This window comes from Dendrobates tinctorius, unplaced genomic scaffold (assembly GCF_039654945.1).
Source record: "Dendrobates tinctorius isolate UK_male_01 unplaced genomic scaffold, ASM3965494v1 ptg000060l, whole genome shotgun sequence".
Taxonomy (NCBI): Eukaryota; Metazoa; Chordata; class Amphibia; order Anura; family Dendrobatidae; genus Dendrobates; species Dendrobates tinctorius.
In genome coordinates this window covers 3,292,986-3,314,708 of record NW_027361728.1, presented here as the reverse complement: position 1 = coordinate 3,314,708, position 21,723 = coordinate 3,292,986, and the positions used below count along the sequence as shown (strand labels likewise).

Sequence of the window (21,723 nt, the reverse complement as noted above, 5' to 3'; positions counted from 1 at the left end):
TTCAAAATCTACTTATTTATTTTAGGAGGCAGACACAGATGCTATGAGTCCCAGTATGGATTACACAACAATATAAAAAGCAGTAAAAGGGGAATGGATCCCAAGCGTACTGATGTATACAGTGTTGGGGTCATTTTGCAATCTACATATACTGTATATTTCAAGTGTAACACACAGCCTCACACAGGCTAAGTATGGATCACACCATAATATGAAAAGAATATCCACAAGAAATAATCACACATGTGGGCCAATGTTCCAGGTGTCAATGATGCACTTTGAGTGGTGGGTGGAGGATGACTTTCGGGCACAAAGGGTACTGGATCAACAGATACAAGGTATTTATAGTATACTTAAAATAGAAAAAATCATATGTATTTCAAGAGGCAGACACAGATGTTCACAGGCTCAGTATGGATTAGACAATAATCTAAACAGTTGAAAAAGGGTACAGTATCACCAGATACAAGGTATATATAGTATAGTTTAAACATTCTAAATCTCCGTAGACATTTCAGGAGGCAGACACAGATGTTCTCAGTCCCAGTATGCATTAGCCAAAAATATGAAAAGTAGAGAAAGGTTACTGTATCACCAGATACAAGGAATATATAGTATTGTTTAAACATTATAAATCTCTGTATTTATTTCAGGAGGCAGACACAGACGCTCTCAGGGTCAGTATGGATTACACAATATAAAAAGCAGTAAAAGGGTAATGGATCAGAAACGTACAGCTGTATACAGTGTAGGGGTCATTGTAAATCTCAGTATATATTTCCAGAGTCAGAAACAGACTCTCACTGGCTCAGTATGGATTAGACCACTATATAAAAAGCAGTAAATGGGTAAGGTATCACAAGCATACAGTTGTATACAGTGTTGGGGTAATCTTAAATCTACAAATATATTTCTGGAGTTACAGACAGATGTTCAGAGGCTCAGTATGGATTACACCAGAATCTAAATAGCAAAAAAGGGTACTGTATCAATAGTGTACAGCTTTTTCCAGTGTCGGGCAAATTTTACATCTTACAGATAGTCAGCATGTATTTCTCTGTTATAACAGCCGGGACACGGTACTGTGTGAGGATCGTACAGCTCTATACGGTGTGGGAAATAATGAACGTTTGTTCACTGTGCAGAAAAAAAGAATAAAAGTATTAGTGCTGTGTAAAAAGCAGTCTGAACAGCAGTGTACACACAGCAATACTGCTATAAGGCAGGCTAATAATCGGCGCGGCTGCACACAAGAAAATCCTCCCCTGTCACTACACACTTACTGTTCCCAACATTTGCGCTCAGCACAAGCACATAAAAACTTCTGTTTACAGGCCTAAGTGTCTCCCTAAAGCCAGGGGCCAGAGTGAGCCAAACCCCCCTCCCCAGAGGCGTAAGTGGAGGCCCACATGACAGTGGGTTTGAGGGAGGGGGTTAACTGTCCCTTGGGGGTGGAGTATGGAAATATGGGGGGGTATTTGAAGTGGGCTTATGGGGCAGTTACCTCAGTTCCCGCTATGGAGCCGCAGAGACTGTCCCACGCCCAGATGGCATGGAGTCCATATCAGCTGGGTTGGAGAGGCTGCGCGCTGCAGCAGAGTTGCAGCCTGCCGAGTGGATCGAGGAGCAGGTCGCAGGGATCATCGGTGGAAGCAGGGGGTCGGCCGCTGGTGTCTCTTCCTGTGCGAGGTGGCGGTCAAGGGCCACGGAGCGTTTATCCCCTGACACAGATCCCAGGACTCAGCGCTGGTGACAGAGCCCCTTCCAGGGACCCTCCGGGTCGGGTGCCTGCTGGTAAGCGTGCGGGCAGGCCCCGGGCTCGGAGGAATCCATGAGCCAGGCTGGGTCCAGTGGCGGTTGCAAGTCCTTCTCCCCAAGCAGAGCGGGAGGCGGGGCCTGCACTCGCCGGGTCGGCGATAAACAATGACGTCACGGCAGGCTGGTATGGAGCCGGGCGGTCAGCCTCCTCTTCTTGGGGCGGCGGTGGGAGTTACCCAGAGGGGGGTGGTCAGGCAGCAGCCCCTGTTGCCCGAGGCTGTCAGCTATGTCCAGTACCTCGGGCACCCTGACCGGAAAAATGGCGGTGAATCATTATGGATGGTGCGTCAGGCAGTCGGTGGGGGTTGCGGGGGGTGGGTGTCCACAGGCGGAAGCACCCGTGGCTGTGCAGCCTGCTTGCCTCAGCGGGGGCTGGAGAAGCAAAGAGCCCAGAAACGGAGTTCCCCGGGAGGGCAGCGGCGTAGAAAAAGCCTGTTTCACAAGGTGGCGGACCTCTGGGGACAGAGGATCTGAGGGGAAGCTCTGGAGTTGACGAACAGCGGAATACAGGATTGGCGGCTGGAGGAGTCACAGTGTCACCGCAGCCCGGTGAGTATGGCTCCATGTCTTGTTTGTCCTCATCTCTAGTGAGGTCCCCTGCGGTCGGGAGTGGGTTGGGGGGCTGGCCGGTGGCGTTAGGTCAGGGAGTTGTGGACCAAGTTCCTTCATGGATTGGTGGGCTGGGGGAGATGTTGATTTCCATGTGGGATTTGATGTCGTGGATGGAGGGATTTGGAGTGCCCCAGGGGCATTTAGCCGCTTGGGTGGGGTCACAGGAGTGAGGGACCAGTTTGTCGGGGGCGGTTACCGGGGTGTCAGTTGGCCGAGCTGACTCTGTGTCTTTTTCGGTTCAGACTGACAAGGAAAAGGAATGTTGGATCCATGTAGATGACAGGGCGCATTGGGAGGTATATGTATGCTTTGAGGGCCCACTGGAAGCTCATCGTAAGAAGGAGGTGCGGAAAAAGATATAGAAGAATGAATATGTCACAATTTTTTCACTGCTTCCTTTGGAAAAGTTGAACTTGGAAAAAAGGGAAGAAGGATGATAGCCAAAAAGAGGAGGAAAAACGGAGATGGCGATTGATTCCGCACAGATTAGCTAATTGGCTGCAGGCATTCAATATTTTGGCTAGCGTGGTTGGAGAGAAGGTACCTGAGAATTGTTCTCCTCTTTTTTGTTGTTTGGATTCAATTGGGTAGGCTTATAGAGTGTAGGGGGTTCAGGCTTGGCTCCGTTACGACAAACAGTTTAAGCATAGGAAGGCGGTTCGTCCGGCAATTCGGTGGGACAAGAAATACGTCTGTCGTTGAAGGTTATGACGCCGACTAAGTTCGGCCATTCCTTTCCTGAGGGGGCCGGTTCGTCAAATGAACAAAGCAGTGGACAAGGGGCAAGGGGGTCAGTCGGGGCAATCGGTCAGCCAGAAGCAGGGTCTCTGCTGGCAACTGAATGATGGCCAGTGTAAATTTGAGGCTAGATTGCTTCAAATTCAAGCACCTTTGATCCCATTGGAGAGGAACCTCGCATGGTGCTTCCAGATGCTTTAGGAAGCAGAAAGGAGAAGCAGAGAGTGCTAATTCAAAAGGGGAAGACACCATTGAAACTGGCCGCGATGGTCCCTTATGTAAGTAGGTTTCCGTATGGGGTTAAGTCGGAACTGTTGTTGTCCGTTTTCAGTGACAGGTTTAAAATTCCCGCCCCTTCTTTTGAGATGCCACGGTGATTAAGAATCAGAGCTCAGCTGACCAATATGCTGAGGTGGTGTCGTAACAGTTGGGGAAGGAGGTTAAGTTGGGAAGGATGTCTGTGCCGTTTAGAGATCCTCCGTTTGAGGATTTGGTAGTCTCGCCCCTGGGTGTCGTGCCTAAGAAACAGCAGAATAAGTTCAGAATCATTCATCATCTGTCTTTCCCTCGTGGTAGGTCGGTGAATGATGGAATTGCCCCGGAGCTGTGCTCTTTCTTTTATACGTCATTTGATGAGGCGACCAAGTTTGTCCGGAAATGTTGGAAGGGGGCACTTTTGCCTAAAACGGATATTGAGTCGGCGTTTATGTTGATCCCTGTTCATCCGGATATTGTTAAGTTGGTGTGTTACTGGGGTGGTGTTTTTTGGGTTGATAGGTGTTTGACAATGGGTTGATTGGTGTCTTGTGTGGTTTTTGAGGCATTCAGTTCTTTTCTCGAATGGGTTGTCCGCGAAGTATCGGCTTTTGATTCCTTGATTCATTACCTGGATGATTGCTTGTGTATCGGTCCGGCTAATTCTGGTTGTTGGGAGAGGTTACTTAGAGCGGTGCAATGGGTGGCGGAGCGTTTTGTTGTACCGCTTGCTCCCGCTAAAACAGAGGGGCCTTGTACTTACCTAACGTTTTTGTGATTCGTGATAGATTCAGTAAAATGTACGTTCCGTTTGATGGAGGATAAGGTAAAGGCGTTGCGGGATGAGGTGTCTTGGGCAAGACGGTTGAAGAAATTGTCGTTGACATAGGTGCAGTCACTACTTGTGAATTTTTGGTTGTCGCATTATTACAATGGGTCAGGTCTTTTCTCGGCGGTTGGCGAGCGCTACGGCGGGAGTGCGGGCTCCGCATCATTTTGTTCGGCTTTACAGTGAACATAAGGCTGATTTGGAATTGTGGGACTATTTTTTGGAGCAATACAACTGAATTTTTTGTTGCTCATGGAGGAGGCAGTTGTAAATGATGACTTGGAGTTGTTCATAGATGTGTGTGTTGGAGTGTGTTTGGGTCATATTTTAGGGGCCTGTGGTGCATGGCTGCGTGGCCTGAGGAGTGGTTTCAGCTGGGCCTTGTTAGGAATATTGCTTTGTTGGATATTTTACCTATACTGGTGGCTGTGAACCTATGGAAGGAGGAGTTTCGGGACAGAAGGATCCGTTTTAATTGTGACAACATGGGAGTTGTGTGTTCCATTAACAGCTTGATGGGATCCTCTCCTCCAGTGATTCGAGTCCTGCGGCAATTAATTTTGACTTGTTTATCGCTTAATGCTCATGTGACGGCTTCTCAGGTGGCAGGTATTAGGAATTCCATTGCTGATTCTTTATTTCGTTAACAGTGGTACCGTTTTCGGCAATTGTCCCCGGATGCAGAAGAAGCGGGTTTCTTTGAGTCCAGCCGGGCATTGGAAGGTGGTCTGAGGGCTGCAGAACCTTTCATAGGGGCATTTATGTCTTCTATTTCTTGGTCGATCTATCAGTCAGTATGGATTTAACCATAATACAAAATATTGGAAAAAGGTACTGTATCAGCAGATCCCTGGTGTTTCCAGTCTAGGGGTAATTGTAAATCTCCATCTATATTTCAGGATTCAGACAAAGACAATCACAGGCTCAGTATGGATTAGACAAGAATATAAAAACTTGAAAAAGGGTAATGTTTTACAAGCATTCAGCTGCATAATATCAGGATCCTGACAGCGCCGGCGTACAGCCTCCGCTGAGCAGGGACTCACCCGCACTGTAGGGACCCCTGGGGACAAGAACAGCCAGAAAGTACAGATGCACGGGACCTGAATGCTGAAGTTTAGCAAGCCGGCACAGGACCTACGGTCATGTGACTGCAAGGGGGCGGGGCTTAGAGTCCTGCTTTCAGAGAAGGTAGAAAACTCAGTCGGGCAAAACGGAGGTCACACACAGTACGGGCAAATGAGGTACAGGAGGGATAAACAGACAGGAGGTCAGACAAAGCCATAGGTCATGCACAAGAGGGGGTTGCGGTACCAAAGGGACGAGCAGAGAGTAGTCGAGTCACAAGCAGAGAGTCATACACGAGAGAGCGGTGAGGTACAAGAGGGAAAGGCAGAACTCGTAACAGGGACAGAACCGGATCAAAACCAAACAAGCAACAAGTTATCAGACACAAGGCACACGTATACAAGAGGTCAACTAACTCAGCCGAGGGCAGGAGTATAACTGACACCGGACCTAGGTCCAGTGAGCATTAAATAGCCGCCCTCTGCCAGGCGGAACAATTAACCCCCAGTCTGACCAGGACAGGCCAAAGCAAAACCCCATCCTGGATCATGACACATACAGTGTTGGTGTCATTTTAAATCTCCTTATATTTTACCAGAGTAAGACACAAACTCTCACAGCCTCAGTATGGATTACAACAGAATATAAAAATGAGAAAAAGGGAAACGTACACCAGTATACAGTGTTGGGGTACTTTGAAATCTTCTCATATCTTTCAGTCTCAGTAAGCCAGTCCAGGCTCTCTGCTACAGGAAGTTAGATGGATAAAAGTACAGACGGAAAGACGAGTGATTTCAGAAATTTTGGAATTAATAATCACGGGAAAACCTCCCAGGAGAATTCGCAGAGGCGATGCTGACCCTCAATTACTTTTACTGTGGATACAGCAAAAACGCAAATTAGTGAAGAAAGGGTTGCTGTATCGCAGTAGCGTCGATCCCATCACTGTTACTCATCTCCATCAAATTGTGATCACAGGGAGAGCTGTAGACCTGGTCCTCACTGCCTATCATGATGTGTCTGGTCACTTTTGAGTGCAAAACACAGAAGCCACAGGCCATATGGGGATTCTGTTGGATTGCCATGAGAGGAGACATTGAAAAATGGTGGCAGGAATGTCGCATGTTTTTGACTATGAAAACTGTGAAAGGTGATCATAAAGCACCAGTGCATCCGATTGTGAGTTGACATCCTTTACAAATGGTAGCCATTGGTAATCTGAAGGTAGAGGCCAGCAGGACAGGACATAGCTACATCTTAACCATCATCGATCAGTACACCAAATTTGTAGTGGCCATCTCTGTGAAGGATTTAACTGGCCAGACAAAACAGCGGTGGAGCAGGGAGAGGTAAGTATTGCAAGTGCTGTGTCACTGAGCAAGCAGGGGGGACCCACTCTTGGGCACCGGTACTGGCACTGGGTCCCTCATAGTATGCCAGTGTGTCTCACGGCGAGTGAGCCCCCCACCGTCAGAGACACTTTATTGTACTATGAGAGGCCCTGTGCCAGTGCCATCGCCCAAGGGTGGGGTAACACACCTGTTCAGGGCAACAGCACTTGCCCGGGTGCGCCAGGTGGTGACCCCAGGGGGGGCAGACCAGTTAGGGAGGTTAAAAAAAGTGGCATATGTTGATGTGTTGGCTGTACATTCAGCAGCTGCAAATGGAGGAATTGGACAAGTTCAAGGAAGAGGAGGACAAAAGCGAGCCAATTTTCTGGCAACCTACATGTCATCAGGGGAAGGTGGGACAAAATCCTTTGAAACCCATACATGGTTCATTTTAATGAAGATTAGATCATCAACATTTAGGCTCGACAGACAGGTCCTTTTTTCTGTCAGGATTGATCCAGCAGCACTGAAGACTCTTTCAGATAGCACTCTACCAGCTGGGCAAGCAAGCTCCTGTAAGGCATATTGTGCTAGTTCAGGCCATGTGTCTAGTTTAGAGGCCCAGTAATCAAAGGGAAATGAACTGTGAGGGAGAACCTCGATATGGGAGGAGAAGTAGTTTGTAACCATAGTTGACAATTGCTGTCTCCTGTCACTTGCAATCGATTCTGTATTAGCTGTCATGTGCGCAGTCCTTGAGAAAACAGACCACAACATGGTCAGGAAACCCCTGTCTCCAACACCATTTCGGCTGTGTGCACCACGAACACCTCTTCCATTTTGCCCACTACAAAGAGAAGGCTGGTAGTGCAATAAGAGACTGCGCTGCTGTGGTAGAATTCATGGCATGATGCCCTGATGAAGTGAGCTGGGACTGGCTCAGGAAACGTGTTGGCAATAAAGATATCTTGAATTCTACCACAGCAGCGCAGTCTCTTATTGCACTACCAGCCTTCTCTTTGTACCAAGTCCTTGGACCTCGTGCAGACTGCTGCAGCTGTTCTATGCGATTATATGTGTTGTGACTCTCACAACCCTATCAGGTGAGCCTAACACTTGCTGTGCACTCATCTACTTTCCATACAAACCTACACATTGGAAGCGCCCTGTCTCCCCCTTTTATTTTGCCCACTACGGTACGTGGGAGAACCAGCTCCGCTGCTGTGTGCTGGGAATGCCTCAAACAAACGGTTTACCAGAGTTGCTTGTTTGTTAGCCAATGTTAACTCTGGGTTCTCCTGTGGCATGATGTTGTGTAATTTGCCTCTATAGCGTGGATCGAGGATACTGGCCAACCAGTAGTCGTCATCCCTCATCATTTTTGCAATGCGGGGGTCCCTTTTAGGATCCGCAAGGCATAAACACATGTGAGCCAATGTTCCAGGTGTCAATGCTGCACTGCCAGTAGTGGGTGGAGGAGCACTTTCTGGCAAATCCACATCCCTCCAGTCACGCACAAACCCTGTACCTGACCTTGGCACGCCCATATTTTCTCTTGCCTCATGAGAAGCATCCTCCTCCCCAAAATAATCATCCCCCTCATCCTCCTCCTCATCTTCCTCTTCTTCCTCCACCTCGTCCACGACAGTTCCCTGACCAGACAATGGCTGACTGTCATCAAGGCTTCCCTCCTCCTCCTCTTCCTCCTCCTGTTGCTCATGCTTATGATGGCGTCGTTTGCACTTACCAGCCGTTTGCATTCCTCAAAACACTGAAGGACTTTACATTGGTCTTTCAGCTTTGACCACTGCACACTCGACAACTCCATGTCTGCCCTCATAATGCCTGCCCATGTATCCTCCCACAAATGCATTGCAGCCTGCCTCTGTTCGCACAGCCTCTCAACCATGTGCATGGTGGAGTTCCATTTTTTATGATTAGGCGGTGCTTGGGGAGGTGGAGTGATCGCTGCAGCTTCTGTATGCGACTTGAGTGGAATGGCAAGCAACGGATGTGCGAGCACAGTTTTCGCACCTTATGGAGCAGGGCTATTAACTCCAGATAGCTATTTAGGAAGCACTGCACCACCAGGTTCAAGGTGTGAGCCAGGCAAGGTATGTGTGTGAGTTTTGCAAGGGCTATGGCTGCTACAAAATTCCACCCATTATCACTAACTACCTTGCCTGGCTCAAGATGTAGACTGCCCAGCCATGACTCAGTTTGTCGATGCAAGTAGTCGGCCAGTACCTCCGTGGTGTGTCTGCTGTCACCCAAAGGCATCATTTTTAAAAAAAGCCTGCTGCCGCTTACCACTAGCTGTTCGATAGTGGGAAACCTTGTGTGCAACACTGACAGATGTGGATGGAGTGCTCGTGCGACTGCCCTCTGTCGACGAGCTTTCACTTCAGGAGGATGAGGAGGAGGGTCGAACGCCTACAGAAAACTGTTTCCTATACCGTGGGCTAGGCAGCACTGTTCCACCGCTGCTGTCCCCTGTGGAGCCTGCATCCACCACATTAACCCAGTGCACAGTGATGGACACGTAATGGCCCTGGCCATGCCTACTGGCCCTTGCATCTGTTGTGAGGTGCACCTTTCCACTCACTGATTGTTTTAGTGCATGGACAGTGCGGTCTTTCACATGCTGGTGGAGGGTAGGGATGGCTTTTCGAGAAAAGAAGTGCCAACTGGGTAGGTCATAGCGTGGGACAGCGTAGGCCATGAGCTCTCTGAAAGCTTCGCTTTCAACCAAACGGAAGGGCATCATCTCTATTGAGATCAGTTTGGCAATGTAGGCGTTCGAAGCCAGTGTACGCGGATGAGAGGATGAGCACTTTCTTGTCCTACTGAGAGTGTCATGGTAGGGTGAGCTGGACTTGAGAGATGCATATGGGGGAACTAGCATTGGATCTGATGAACTGAGAAGGGGTTGGTGATGGTGAGGGTGTTGATGGCCTAGATTCAGTGTTTCTTCACGAAAATATTGTGATTCCCTGACTGCTTTGGCCTAGCGACGACCCCTCAACATTTCTTGATGGTGGTGTGCTTAGCGGTGGCCTTACAGTTGGGGAAGCGATGGAGCGCTGCCGGCTTATTTCAGTCGGAGCAGGTGCACATGTGCTACCTGAGCTTTTGTAATCCGTCCACGCTTGCAAGTGCATGTTGGTTAAATGTCTAAGCATGCAACCGGTATTCAAATTGCATAGATGTTTCCCTCTGCTAAAGGTCCTTCGGCACTTCTTACAGATAACGTTTGCGTCATCAGTAGGATTTTGTTCAAAAAAGTGCCACACTGCACTCTTCCTACTATGGTACAAATTTTCAGGACTTGCATGCTGTGCTAATTTGACCGTCTGGCCAAGCTGTCCTGCAACTCTTTTAGTTTTCTTACCAAGTTTTTTGACAGCTACAGGCCTACCGGATAACAGCTGCTGTGATGACGATGCCGGCTGCAGATCTTTCTCCTGTTCTGACCTATTGTCACCGGCACCCTCTTCCCCCAATGGATGCCAATCTGGGTCAGCAACTGGGTCATCCATGACCTCGTCTTCAATGTCATCTGCACCTTCCTCTGTACCTTCCTCTGTGTCACCATGTAAGGTGGTATAGTAAGCGGGAAGGGGCACCTGAGTTTCATCAGTGTCTGATTCGGGCTCAGTAGACTGCGAGGGCAATGTAGTGCTGTGGGTGAATGTACCAGCAGAATCATCTAGCAGTGGCTGTGCATTAGTGCACTCCATGTCAGATTCATCTTGGACTGTAGAATTCAGGATTTGACTTGATAACCCAGGTTAATGGAGTAACCTGAAGTGTGTGCTGCGGCATCCTTCACTTTTGGTGTGGGTGGAGTACACAAGGAAACGTGTTGTTCCTGACCAGAAGCCTGAACTGACGACTCTGTGCTTGCTGTTTTTGTCACTTCAGAAGAGGAGGCAATAGAGCTGGAGGCGGTTTCAGCAATGCAGGCCAAAACCTGTTCCTGATGCTCCGGCTTTAAAAGCGGTTTACCTACTCCCAGAAAAGGGAACCTTAAAGGCCTTCTTGTGCCAGACCATGACGCAGGCTCAACACCTCCTGCCTTAGCTGCTATTGTGCTTTTGCCAGAACCAGCCGATGCACCACCACCACCATCAGTACAGCTGCGCCCCCTCGCCCACATCCACATCCTCTTCCACCATTCTTCCTCATGTTTGGGAAAATATACCAAAAATACCAGCAGAGAAATGGTACTGTATGAGGAGCATACAGCTGTGTAAGGCCTGTTTCACACTTACGTTTTTCCAGTGCGTTTGCAGCCGCTAAAATGGCGGACAACGGATCCGTGGGCGATGAAACATCAACGGGAGCCAGCAGACCGTTGGTTCGCAAGGATCCGCCGATCTCGGAATTTTAAAGGAACCGCGGCTGAAAAGAAAAAAATGACTACTGGCGATGTAGCGGTAGCCGGGAGCGGGCAGAGGAGGCGAGATCTTGGGCGGGTGATGTGATCTCTGGCGACATCGCGATGAGTGGAGGCGATGTGATCTCGGGCGGGCGACGTCACGGTGAGTGGAGGCGAGATCTCGGGCGGGCGACATCGCGGTGAGTGGAGGCGAGATCTCGGGCGGGCGACGTCGCGGTGAGTAGAGGCGCGACGTCGCGTTGATTGGAGGCGGAGGCGAGATCTCGGGCGGGCGATGTCGCGGTGAGTGGAGGCGTGAAGTCATGGTGATTGGAGGCAGTCGGGTGCGATGTCGTGGTGAGGAGAGAGAGAGAGATTTTTTTTCCCAGCGGCCAGATTGGATTTAGGGTTAAACATGTATCAAAAGGCCAAAATGCGGATCCGGCCACAAAAAAAGTTGCATTGTCCGTTCGGTGATCTCTGCAGACGCCAAAATTTTGGCGGATCCGCAGAAATACGGATGCAACGGACGACCGTCAGTCAAAATCCGCCGATAATGCAAGTCAATGGGGAAAAAAACGGATCCGCCAAGAAAAATGGCGGATCCGTTTTTTTGCAAAACGGCGGATTTTGACTGATTGTGAAAAACTGAAGTGTGAAACAGGCCTAAGGTGTATGTAAAAAGTGAAATCTCCATACATATTGTGTGAGTCACAGACGCTCACCCAGTATGTATTTCACCGTAATCCAACAAGCAGATACAAGGTACTATATCAGAAGTGTACAGCTGTATACGTTGTTGGTGAAACTGTCAATTTCCGTATATGTATTTACAGAGTGTCACACACACGCTGACTCTGTGTAGATGTGACCGTAATAAGAACACCAGATATCCGATACTGTTTGAGAATCGGACAGCTCAATATGGTGTATGGAGAAAGGGAAATGTCCGTATATGTATTTATGGAATGTCACACACACACACTGACTCTGTGTAGATGTGACCGTAATAAGAACAGCAGATATACAATACTGTTTTAGAATCGGACAGCTCAATATACGGTGCATGGAGAAATGGAAATGTCCGTATATGTATTTACGGGGTCTCACAGACACATGCTGACTCTGTGTAGATGTGACCGTAATAAGAACAGCAGATATACAATACTGTTTGAGAATCGGACAGCTCAATCCGGTGTATGGAGAAATGGAAATGTCCATATAAGTATTTACGGAGTCTCACAGACACATGCTGTCTCTGTGTAGATGTGACCGTAATAAGAACAGCAGATACACAATACTGTTTGAGAATCGGACAGCTCAATATACAGTGTATGGAGAAATGTAAATGTCCGTATATGTATTTACGGAGTGTCACACACACATTGACTCTGTGTAGATGTGACCGTAATAAGAACACCAGATATCTGATACTGTTTGAGAATTGGACAGCTCAATACAGTGTATGGAGAAATGGAAATGTCCGTATATGTATTTACGGAGTCTCACAGACACACTTGACTCCGTGTAGATGTGACCTTAATAAGAACAGCAGATATACAATACTGTTTGAGAATCGGACAGCGCAATATACGGTGCAAGGAGAAATGGAAATGTCCGTATATGTATTTACGGAGTCTCACAGACACACGCTGACTCTGTGTAGAGGTGACCATAAGAAGAACAGCAGATATACAATACTGTTTGAGAATCATACAGCTCAATACGGTGTATGTAGAAATGGATATGTCCGTATATGTATTTACGGAGTCTCACAGACACACGCTGACTCTGTGTAGAGGTGACCGCAATAAGAACAGCAGATATACAATACTATGTGAGAATCGGACAGCTCAAGACGGTGTATGGAGAAATGGAAATGTCCGTATATGTATTTACGTATATGTATTTACGGAGTCACACAGACACACGCTGACTCTGTGTAGATATGACTGTAATAAGAACAGCAGATATCCGATACTGTTTGAGAATCGGACACCTCTATACGGTGTATGTTTGGAAAAATGTTAATCTCCGTGTATTTTTTTACAGAGTCACACACATATAGCATGTGTTTGTCCGTCATACCAGCCGGTACACAGTAGTGTGTGAGGAGGGTACACCTCTATACGGTGTGTGCAAAAATTTACGCTCAGTAACTACTGTGCAGAAAAAAAGGAATAAAAGTTTTTTTGCTTTGATAAAAGCAGTCTGCACAGCAGTGTGCACACAGCAGTGCAGCTATCAGGTAGCCTTATAAGGCAGCCTAATAAACACCAGCGCTGCTGCACACAAAAGTGTGAAAAAATGAACGCTTGCTAACTGTACAGAGAAAAGGAAAAGTATTTTTGCTTTTAAAAAAGCACTCTGCGCAGCAGTGTGCAAACAACAATGCAGCTATCAGGGAGCCTTATAAGGCAGCCTAATAACCAACAGAGCTGCTGCACACAAATATAGCCTCCCCTGTCACTGCACACTATACTGTTGTGTTGTACAGTGAAAACCGCTATCAGCAGGAGCATTTTGTTTCCTGACTAAACACTCTCCCTATTGAGAACGAGCAGCAGCAACCTCTCCCTATGCTAAGATCGGCAGAAGTAAGATGGCGGTCGGAGGTCACGGCCTTTTATAGCCACTGTGACGCCACACAAAGCCAGCCAATCGCTTGAATGCCCTTCTCTAAGATGGTGGGGGCCGTTGCCTATGTAATCGCATTGCCCACAGTGTGCGTCCTTGATGATTGGCTGAGAAAAGGCGCTGGAAGCATTGTGGGAAGCGCGACTTTGGCGCTCAAGCCGGCGACCTCTTGGCCGACCTCACGCTATGGTCAGGTTTCGATCGGCGAAACCCGACTTTAGCCAAAATCGGCGACTTCTGAATTTGGCCGACCCATTTCGCTCAACTCTAGTTATTACAGGGGAGATCCCCCAAAAGATAACCTGGGGTTCCCAAATATTCAATAACCAGCAAAGGCTAAACAGACAGCCATGGGCAGATATTAATGGCCTAGAGAAGGGCCATGGATGCTGGCCTTGTCCCAGACTAAGAACTTTAGCCCTCAGCCGCACTGGAAATGCTCAGCCACCCCAGAACTGGCACATCCACAAGATGAGCCAATTCTGGCTCTTAGCCTTTGCTTTTCCCACTTGCCCTAGTGCAGTAGCAAGTGGGATAATAGATTTGAGGTGGATGTCAGCTGTTTTATGGTGGCTGACATCAAGCCCAGGGGTTAGTACTGGTGAGATGCCCCTTTTACTAACCTCACACTAAGATTGTAATAAAGACAGACACAGAAAAAATTCCTTTATTTGAAAGAAAATTCCCAACACTCTTTTACCCATTTATTCTCCAAAGATAAAAATAAAAAAGCAAACTTATACTCACCTTTCCGCTGATAATCCATTTGTCCCACAATGAGGTCCAACTTTGCTAGATTTGGATACAATTGCTGAGCAATGGTATGATACGACCGCTCAGCCTGATGTTCAAGCAAACACTGAGCTGAGTCTGTGAAATTGGCTGTGTGTGACCAAGATGACATCATCAACGTTACCACTGGTCACACACAGCCACGTTCCCACGTTCAGTTCAGTGTGTCCTGGATGCTGGGCTGAGCAGTCGAATAATGCCATCACTCAGCAATGCATCTAGATGTAGTAGAGTTGAACCTTGTCATGGGACAAATGGACCATCGATGGACTCAGCAGCCATAACACAGCTGACATCAACCCCATAATATTACCTTACTTGCCACTGCCCCAGGGCAAGTTGGAAGAGCCTCGCAAAGTGCCTGAATTGGCACATCTAATGGATGTATCTTTTCTGGGTTTACTGTGGGATGCTATTTTTAGGCTGGGGAGGACCAATATCCATGGCCCCTTCTCAGTCTGAGAATACTAGCCCACAGCTGTCTGCTTTAGCTTGGCTGGTGATCAAAAATGGTGGAACCCCAGTCAGTTTCCTTTAAATAGTATAAAAAATGGTGCGGGGACTCCTCTATTTTTGATAACCCGCCAAGATAAAGCTGAAGGCTGCAGCCCACAATTGTCAGTTTTACCTTCACTGGTTATCAAGAATAGAGGAAATAGCCATTTTTTTAATTAATTAATGTATTTATTGTTTACACAGTGTGCTGCCAGCATATTACAGCCATGCCAATACTTGACATGGCTGTGATGGAGCCAGAAGTATACATATAGTCAAACCTTATTATTGTCTGCACCTTTCAACAAACTTTGTTTGGATGTCTGAACATGAACAGTAACCCTGACTTCCTTGTGAAGTCTGTGTTCAGGGTCCATGAATGGACATTAGGTGTCTAATAGTGTCTAATACAGACCCTGAACTTTACTGTTCGGGTATGTCCATTCCTTATTCTTTAACTAACCTACTGGCAAGCTCAGCTTAATCTCTCCTGCTCATCATTAATTACATAGATCGAGAGAACTATGCATCTGCTTAGTTATTTCAGGGATAGAATCACAGCGCTTATGAATGCTCTACCCTAAGCTTTAAGGAAGCAGTCTGGGAAACCTGGCACTGCTGACCTTACTGACTATGGACTACAAGTAAAAATGAATCTTTATTAATTAAATAACACAGAGTGTAGACATAGATAACTACTGCACAAAATAAGCCAAAATCATAAAATGTCATGTAGACCAAACTGAGCAGAATCATAAGAAGAATGAATATCCAAAGGCAGAGTAATAAAATGTTTATCAATAACAGTATATTGCTATAGAGGCCAAGTGGCTGATCCTACAAGTGAGATCAGGATTCAGACAGCATGTTAGAAAGATACCAGGTGGCACACAGCATGACATAATATGTTGGGGAAGTGCCAAATGGCTAGCAACAAAGTTCTGACTGACAGACTGAGAATGCTGGTAAAATAAGTAAAGGTATCCCATAGTAAGCGCAGATGATAGAAGTAAAAATACTGAAGGCAATAGTAAAGATTTTAATAGAAGGGTAAAATCTGCAGAGGAAATAGCATTTTAACACACATTTCACTTTTAGCTTTTAACATAGGAGCAAGTTTAACGTAGAGACACTGGCTTTTTAAATTTTGGCTCACCAATGAGGGAGGAGCAGTTATGAGCGTCACTATTATCATCCGCTCAGAGTCGGTGTCTGACATCATAGCTACCCACCCCCACCAGACATGTAAAAGGTGGAGGCAGAGAGAGACAGGGTCGGTGGATTTAGATTGTCTGATAATTTCAGCATAAAAATGCAGATGCAAATCTTTAATTAAAAAATAATAATACATTAGAAATTTATGGCAGAAAAACACCATAAAAATATGTTGGGACAGGGTTAACAAAAGTCTGAAAAAGTATGTGGAAGTAATGAAAAACAGCTTGAGGGTTAATTATGAACTAACACATGGTTGCATATAAGAGCATGAACAACTTTGAGTAATATTCACAAGCAATAAAATTAATTTAATGGCATTTCATAGATCTTTTGACACACGCTGTTACGGACTTACGGAACACACCTAATTAAAAGTACGTAGCGGCTAGGTGCGTTCGCAGTCCAGGTCCACTGTGCAGAGATGTTAACTGCTGCTAGACAATAACGAACGGAATATGACAGAAGGTAGCCAGACACCGGCGGGAAACCACTGACCCAGTGCGTGCAAGAATGAACTCTGTTACTTCACAGAGTTCGCCCTAGCCAGCGTATAAAGCGTGCCCTGTTAAGCGTCACAGAGCGTGACAAAGTATAGCTTACTGCCCTGAGCGGGTACAACGTCTACCCTGGCAGACGCCACTAACCAGCGTAAGCTTAGCACTGGAAAGTGCAACTAACTGCGCACGGCACCGCTCTGATAGACACTGCGATACCAGCGGTATGGTGGAGCCATGTGGTGACTGACGCCCTCAGGCGCTAATTGACTAGAGAAGCTGGGCACTGTGGTGCTAGGCACTGCCAGTACTTGGTGCTGACTCTACTCTGGAACCCTGACTCAAGCACAACCGAGGAAGGGAGTCATTCACCAGATTCAGACATCCATCATCATACACACCACTATAGCCATAAGAGTAAATCTGTATATTAGCGCATGGCCGGGAGGCCATGCAAACCTTTTATAGATGCAGCCTTCCGGGACCTTCCTGATGGTCCAATCGGAGCAGCAACAGGACCTGCACATGTGACCTCCGACCTCCAATGAGAGGTAGTCCCACGGGCTTGCTCAGTAGGGGAAAAGCAGGATTTAGTCCCAGGAGCGTCTGCTTGCTGCTGACTCATGCATGATACAATAGCAGAGCCAGGAGGAGCAACCAGACATCTAGCATTAGCCTTGCCAAGGCGCTGGGACCGACGTCACTGCTGAGCAGCCTCCTCTCTGGCTGGAGAGGAATGAGAGACCGCAGAAGGCAAGGCTCGGGCTTCCTCCTGTGCAGCGGCAGAAGCCCGAAGCCTAACACACGCCATTGCCCAAAAGTTTTTTGAGCAGTGTAGACAACATCAGATTTTCTTCGGGTATGTTCAAATTCAATGCTAGACTGGGGTTTTTGGAACACAAGAGGAAATTATTCTGTTACAATTGTTAAAGCTGTGCATATGTGAAATAATTCTTTTCTTCTGCTTTACAGGTTTTCAACCCATTTTATGTGTTTCAAGCCTATTCATTAAGTATATGGATAGCTACAGAATACTATGAATATAGCCTCGCTATTTTATTTATGACCGTCTTGTCCATTTCGGCAACAGTGTATAATTTAAGAAAGGTATGTGTGCTTGTGCTCATGGAAAACAGTGTTATATTCCATTTTCATTAACAAAAAATGATTACACTTCTTTTTTGGTTTTAGCAATCAGTCAAACTGCACAGAATGTCAGCATCCTACAACAGCATTTTGGTTTCATTGCTTCATAAAAATGGAGGTAACAGTTACAGAGAATATTTACTGATTAGTAACATGTAGCTATGTAGTAGTTGTATGTCAGTAGTGTTCTCTCTCTTTAATTTATAGTTTTACAAATGTACATTGAAACAATATGCAAACATATACAGTGGGGCAAAAAAGTATTTAGTCAGTCAGCAATAGTGCATGTTCCAGCACTTAAAAAGATGAGAGGCGTCTGTAATTTATATCATAGGTAGACCTCAACTATGGGAGACAAACTGAGAAAAAAAAATCCAGAAAATCACATTGTCTGTTTTTTTTTCCTTTTATTTGCATATTATGGTGGAAAATAAGTATTTGGTCAGAAACAAGCAATCATGATTTCTGGCTCTCACAGACCTGTAACTTCTTCTTTAAGAGTCTCCTCTTTCCTCCACTCATTACCTGTAGTAATGGCACCTGTTTAAACTTGTTATCAGTATAAAAAGACACCTGTGCACACCCTCAAATAGTCTGACTCCAAACTCCACTATGGTGAAGACCAAAGAGCTGTCAAAGGACACCAGAAACAAAATTGTAGCCCTGCACCAGGCTGGGAAGACTGAATCTGCAATAGCCAACCAGCTTGGAGTGAAGAAATCAACTGTGGGAGCAATAATTAGAAAATGGAAGACATACAAGACCACTGATAATCTCCCTCGATCTGGTGCTCCACGCAAAATCCCACCCTGTGGGGTTAGAATGATCACAAGAACGGTGAGCAAAAATCCCAGGACCACGCGGGGGGACCTAGTGAATGAACTGCAGAGAGCTGGGACCAATGTAACAAGGCCTACCATAAGTAACACACTATGCCACCATGGACTCAGATCCTGCAGTGCCAGACGTGTCCCACTGCTTAAGCCTGTACATGTCCGGGCCCGTCTGAAGTTTGCTAGAGAGCATTTGGATGATCCAGAGGAGTTTTGGGAGAATGTCCTATGGTCTGATGAAACCAAACTGGAACTGTTTGGTAGAAACACAACTTGTCGTGTTTGGAGGAAAAAGAATACTGAGTTGCATCCATCAAACACCATACCTACTGTAAAGCATGGTGGTGAAAACATCATGCTTTGGGGCTGTTTCTCTGCAAAGGGGCCAGGACGACTGATCCGGGTACATGAAAGAATGAATGGGGCCATGTATCGTGAGATTTTGAGTGCAAACCTCCTTCCATCAGCAAGGGCATTGATGATGAAACGTGGCTGGGTCTTTCAACATGACAATGATCCAAAGCACACCGACAGGGCAACGAAGGAGTGGCTTCGTAAGAAGCATTTCAAGGTCCTGGAGTGGCCTAGCCAGTCTCCAGATCTCAACCCTATAGAAAACCTTTGGAGGGAGTTGAAAGTCCGTGTTGCCAAGCGAAAAGCCAAAAACATCACTGCTCTAGAGGAGATCTGCATGGAGGAATGGGCCAACATACCAACAACAGTGTGTGGCAACCTTGTGAAGACTTACAGAAAACGTTTGACCTCTGTCATTGCCAACAAAGGATATATCACAAAGTATTGAGATGAAATTTTGTTTCTGACCAAATACTTATTTTCCACCATAATATGCAAATAAAAGGAAAAAAAAACAGACAATGTGATTTTCTGGATTTTTTTTTCTCAGTTTGTCTCCCATAGTTGAGGTCTACCTATGATGTAAATTACAGACGCCTCTCATCTTTTTAAGTGGTGGAACTTGCACTATTGCTGACTGACTAAATACTTTTTTGCCCCACTGTAATTCCTAAAAGTAGTACCTTCTAGTACAAATAAAGAATGACATAAGTATCTTATACACATTAATCTAGGTAATGTATAATTTTGAGTAATAGCAGGCCATGATTACACAATAAAAATATTCACAACTCCACAACAAACAAGCATTGCAACGTGCACTCTGGTTCCACCTCTATTTCTCTGAATACAAAAGCTGAATATTCTAGTTATTAAATGTCCCACTTAGTAGCTTAGTATTCTGGAGTTCAAATTGTCCAAAAAGTGAGTGAATTAATTCATACCACAGAGTGTCTCAGCACACTCACTGATAAACTTGCTGTGGGTTGCTGGTATCCTTGCAAATGGTCCGATATGGACATTATAATTGGAGTAAAAGGTATTCAATACTCTCTGTAGAGAACTTTCAGTGTAGCTTGTAAAGCTGTCGGGGGAACTCATTAAGTACTCCTGTAACTCCAGCCGGCAGCACCGTAACAAACTGAAAGTTGTGCAAACTGCTCTGTGATTCGTTACCTCACCAATCTATGGAAGTTTTGAAGAACAAAAGGAAACCAGTAATCCCTACTGGCATAGGTTTGGTGAATCCTTGTTATAGCAGTAGTGCAATACATCTAGGTGGGAACACCAAGTTTTCTTTTCTATTTGACAGTTTTTGTTCATTTATTCGTAACTCCTATCTCAAATCACCAGCCGTTCCAATAATCTAGACTAGTCCTGCAGTTGGTCACATGCCATACATCATTTACATAACTAGTACATGGTGATAGTTCCATATATGCCATGTGATTGCTGAGGCCAGTAATTAACTGCAGCGAGCACACAAATGAGATATGACTAGAAAAGAACAAATATTTTAAAATGTCATCAATTTATTGAAACAGTTTAATTTGCAAAAAATCGATTTGTATTCTCAATACTCCTAAACCTCTAATTGCCTGAATAAGATGTGTTTAACTTATGGTTTATCTTGGGACTCTATTTAACCCTTTGTTTGCACTTTAACACAAATACAGCTTTAATAATGTTCAAATGACTTGAAAATATGTAGCTATGGATAAATGGTTGGTAATTGATGGCAAATATTAGCACATTTAATAATAAATAGCACAAAACAAATTTTCATTTTTTTTATTTAAAAAAAAAACTGTCCAAAAATTATCACTTTTAGCCTTTTTTGATCAGGCACACCATTCTGTCCATCCCTGTATAGCCATGAGAATGGCTGTAATGTCATGCATGGAGCCAAACTCAGAATTCACCTGCCTAGTCCTATGGTCTACAGCAAATTTAATTGACTATGCATCTATTTAAACGATATATGCAGGTCCTGGACTTGATAACGGACACTCCATTCTTGTGTCAACACTACTGTATCAATTTTGGATGGTCTTATGGTTTCCAGACCATGGAAAACTGAAAAATCAGGATTGTATTCCTCAATTGATAATCCTGTCCATCCATATGACTCGGTGCCAAGAACTGACACTGTTGAATGAAGAAATTGTATTGCAGAATTATAATGTTGTAGCTGAAGAAATTTCAAAAGATACCAAATAACCAGAAGAATTAGGCATTACTAGTATATATTAAATTCTTTTGAACCTGAAATACTTAAAGTGATTGATGCCTTCACAAGAAAAAAATATATATTTATTCATATCCAAAAACAATAAGCTGGATCCATGTGTTTAAGCTCTGTTTGTATCATAGTGAATCCTGTAAAACTGACTCAAACCTATGCAGGTTCACGTTCCTCTGAACTAAAAAAAAAAAAAAAGCAGGTTCACACTTTACCTTAACCAAAAAAAACATTCATATAAAAATTGAGATTTTTGCTCAAGGAAATTGCACCAATTCAAAGAATTTTTGTTCACAGCAATTTTTTTTTTTGTTCCCTCCCTGCTCAGAGGGACTACTCCTATTCAGGGTCTTACTATGTGAATTTATTAAAGTTGGTGCCCCTTAAAATAAATATTTCACTAAAAATAAGGAAAAAGCTGGAATCAAAAGAAATTTGGGAGTCATGGAAGCCCAATAATGTTTTTAAATAAATCTTGCT

The 21,723-nt window shown here is 45.4% G+C and overlaps 1 protein-coding gene across 3 annotated transcripts in view; it reads left to right on the top strand.

The window, feature by feature from the left end:
- The window catches only part of LOC141092473 (probable cation-transporting ATPase 13A5), a 544,666-nt gene that overhangs the window by 214,462 nt on the left and 308,481 nt on the right, over positions 1-21,723 (top strand). For all 3 annotated transcript variants that reach the window (XR_012232811.1, XM_073578638.1, XM_073578637.1), the window contains exons 7-8: positions 17,641-17,775; positions 17,860-17,932. Coding sequence is in view for 2 of the 3 variants with exons in the window: in XM_073578638.1 (XP_073434739.1) it covers positions 17,641-17,775; positions 17,860-17,932 (208 nt within the window). In the remaining variant the exon portion in view is untranslated. The remainder of the gene's footprint in view (positions 1-17,640; positions 17,776-17,859; positions 17,933-21,723) is intronic.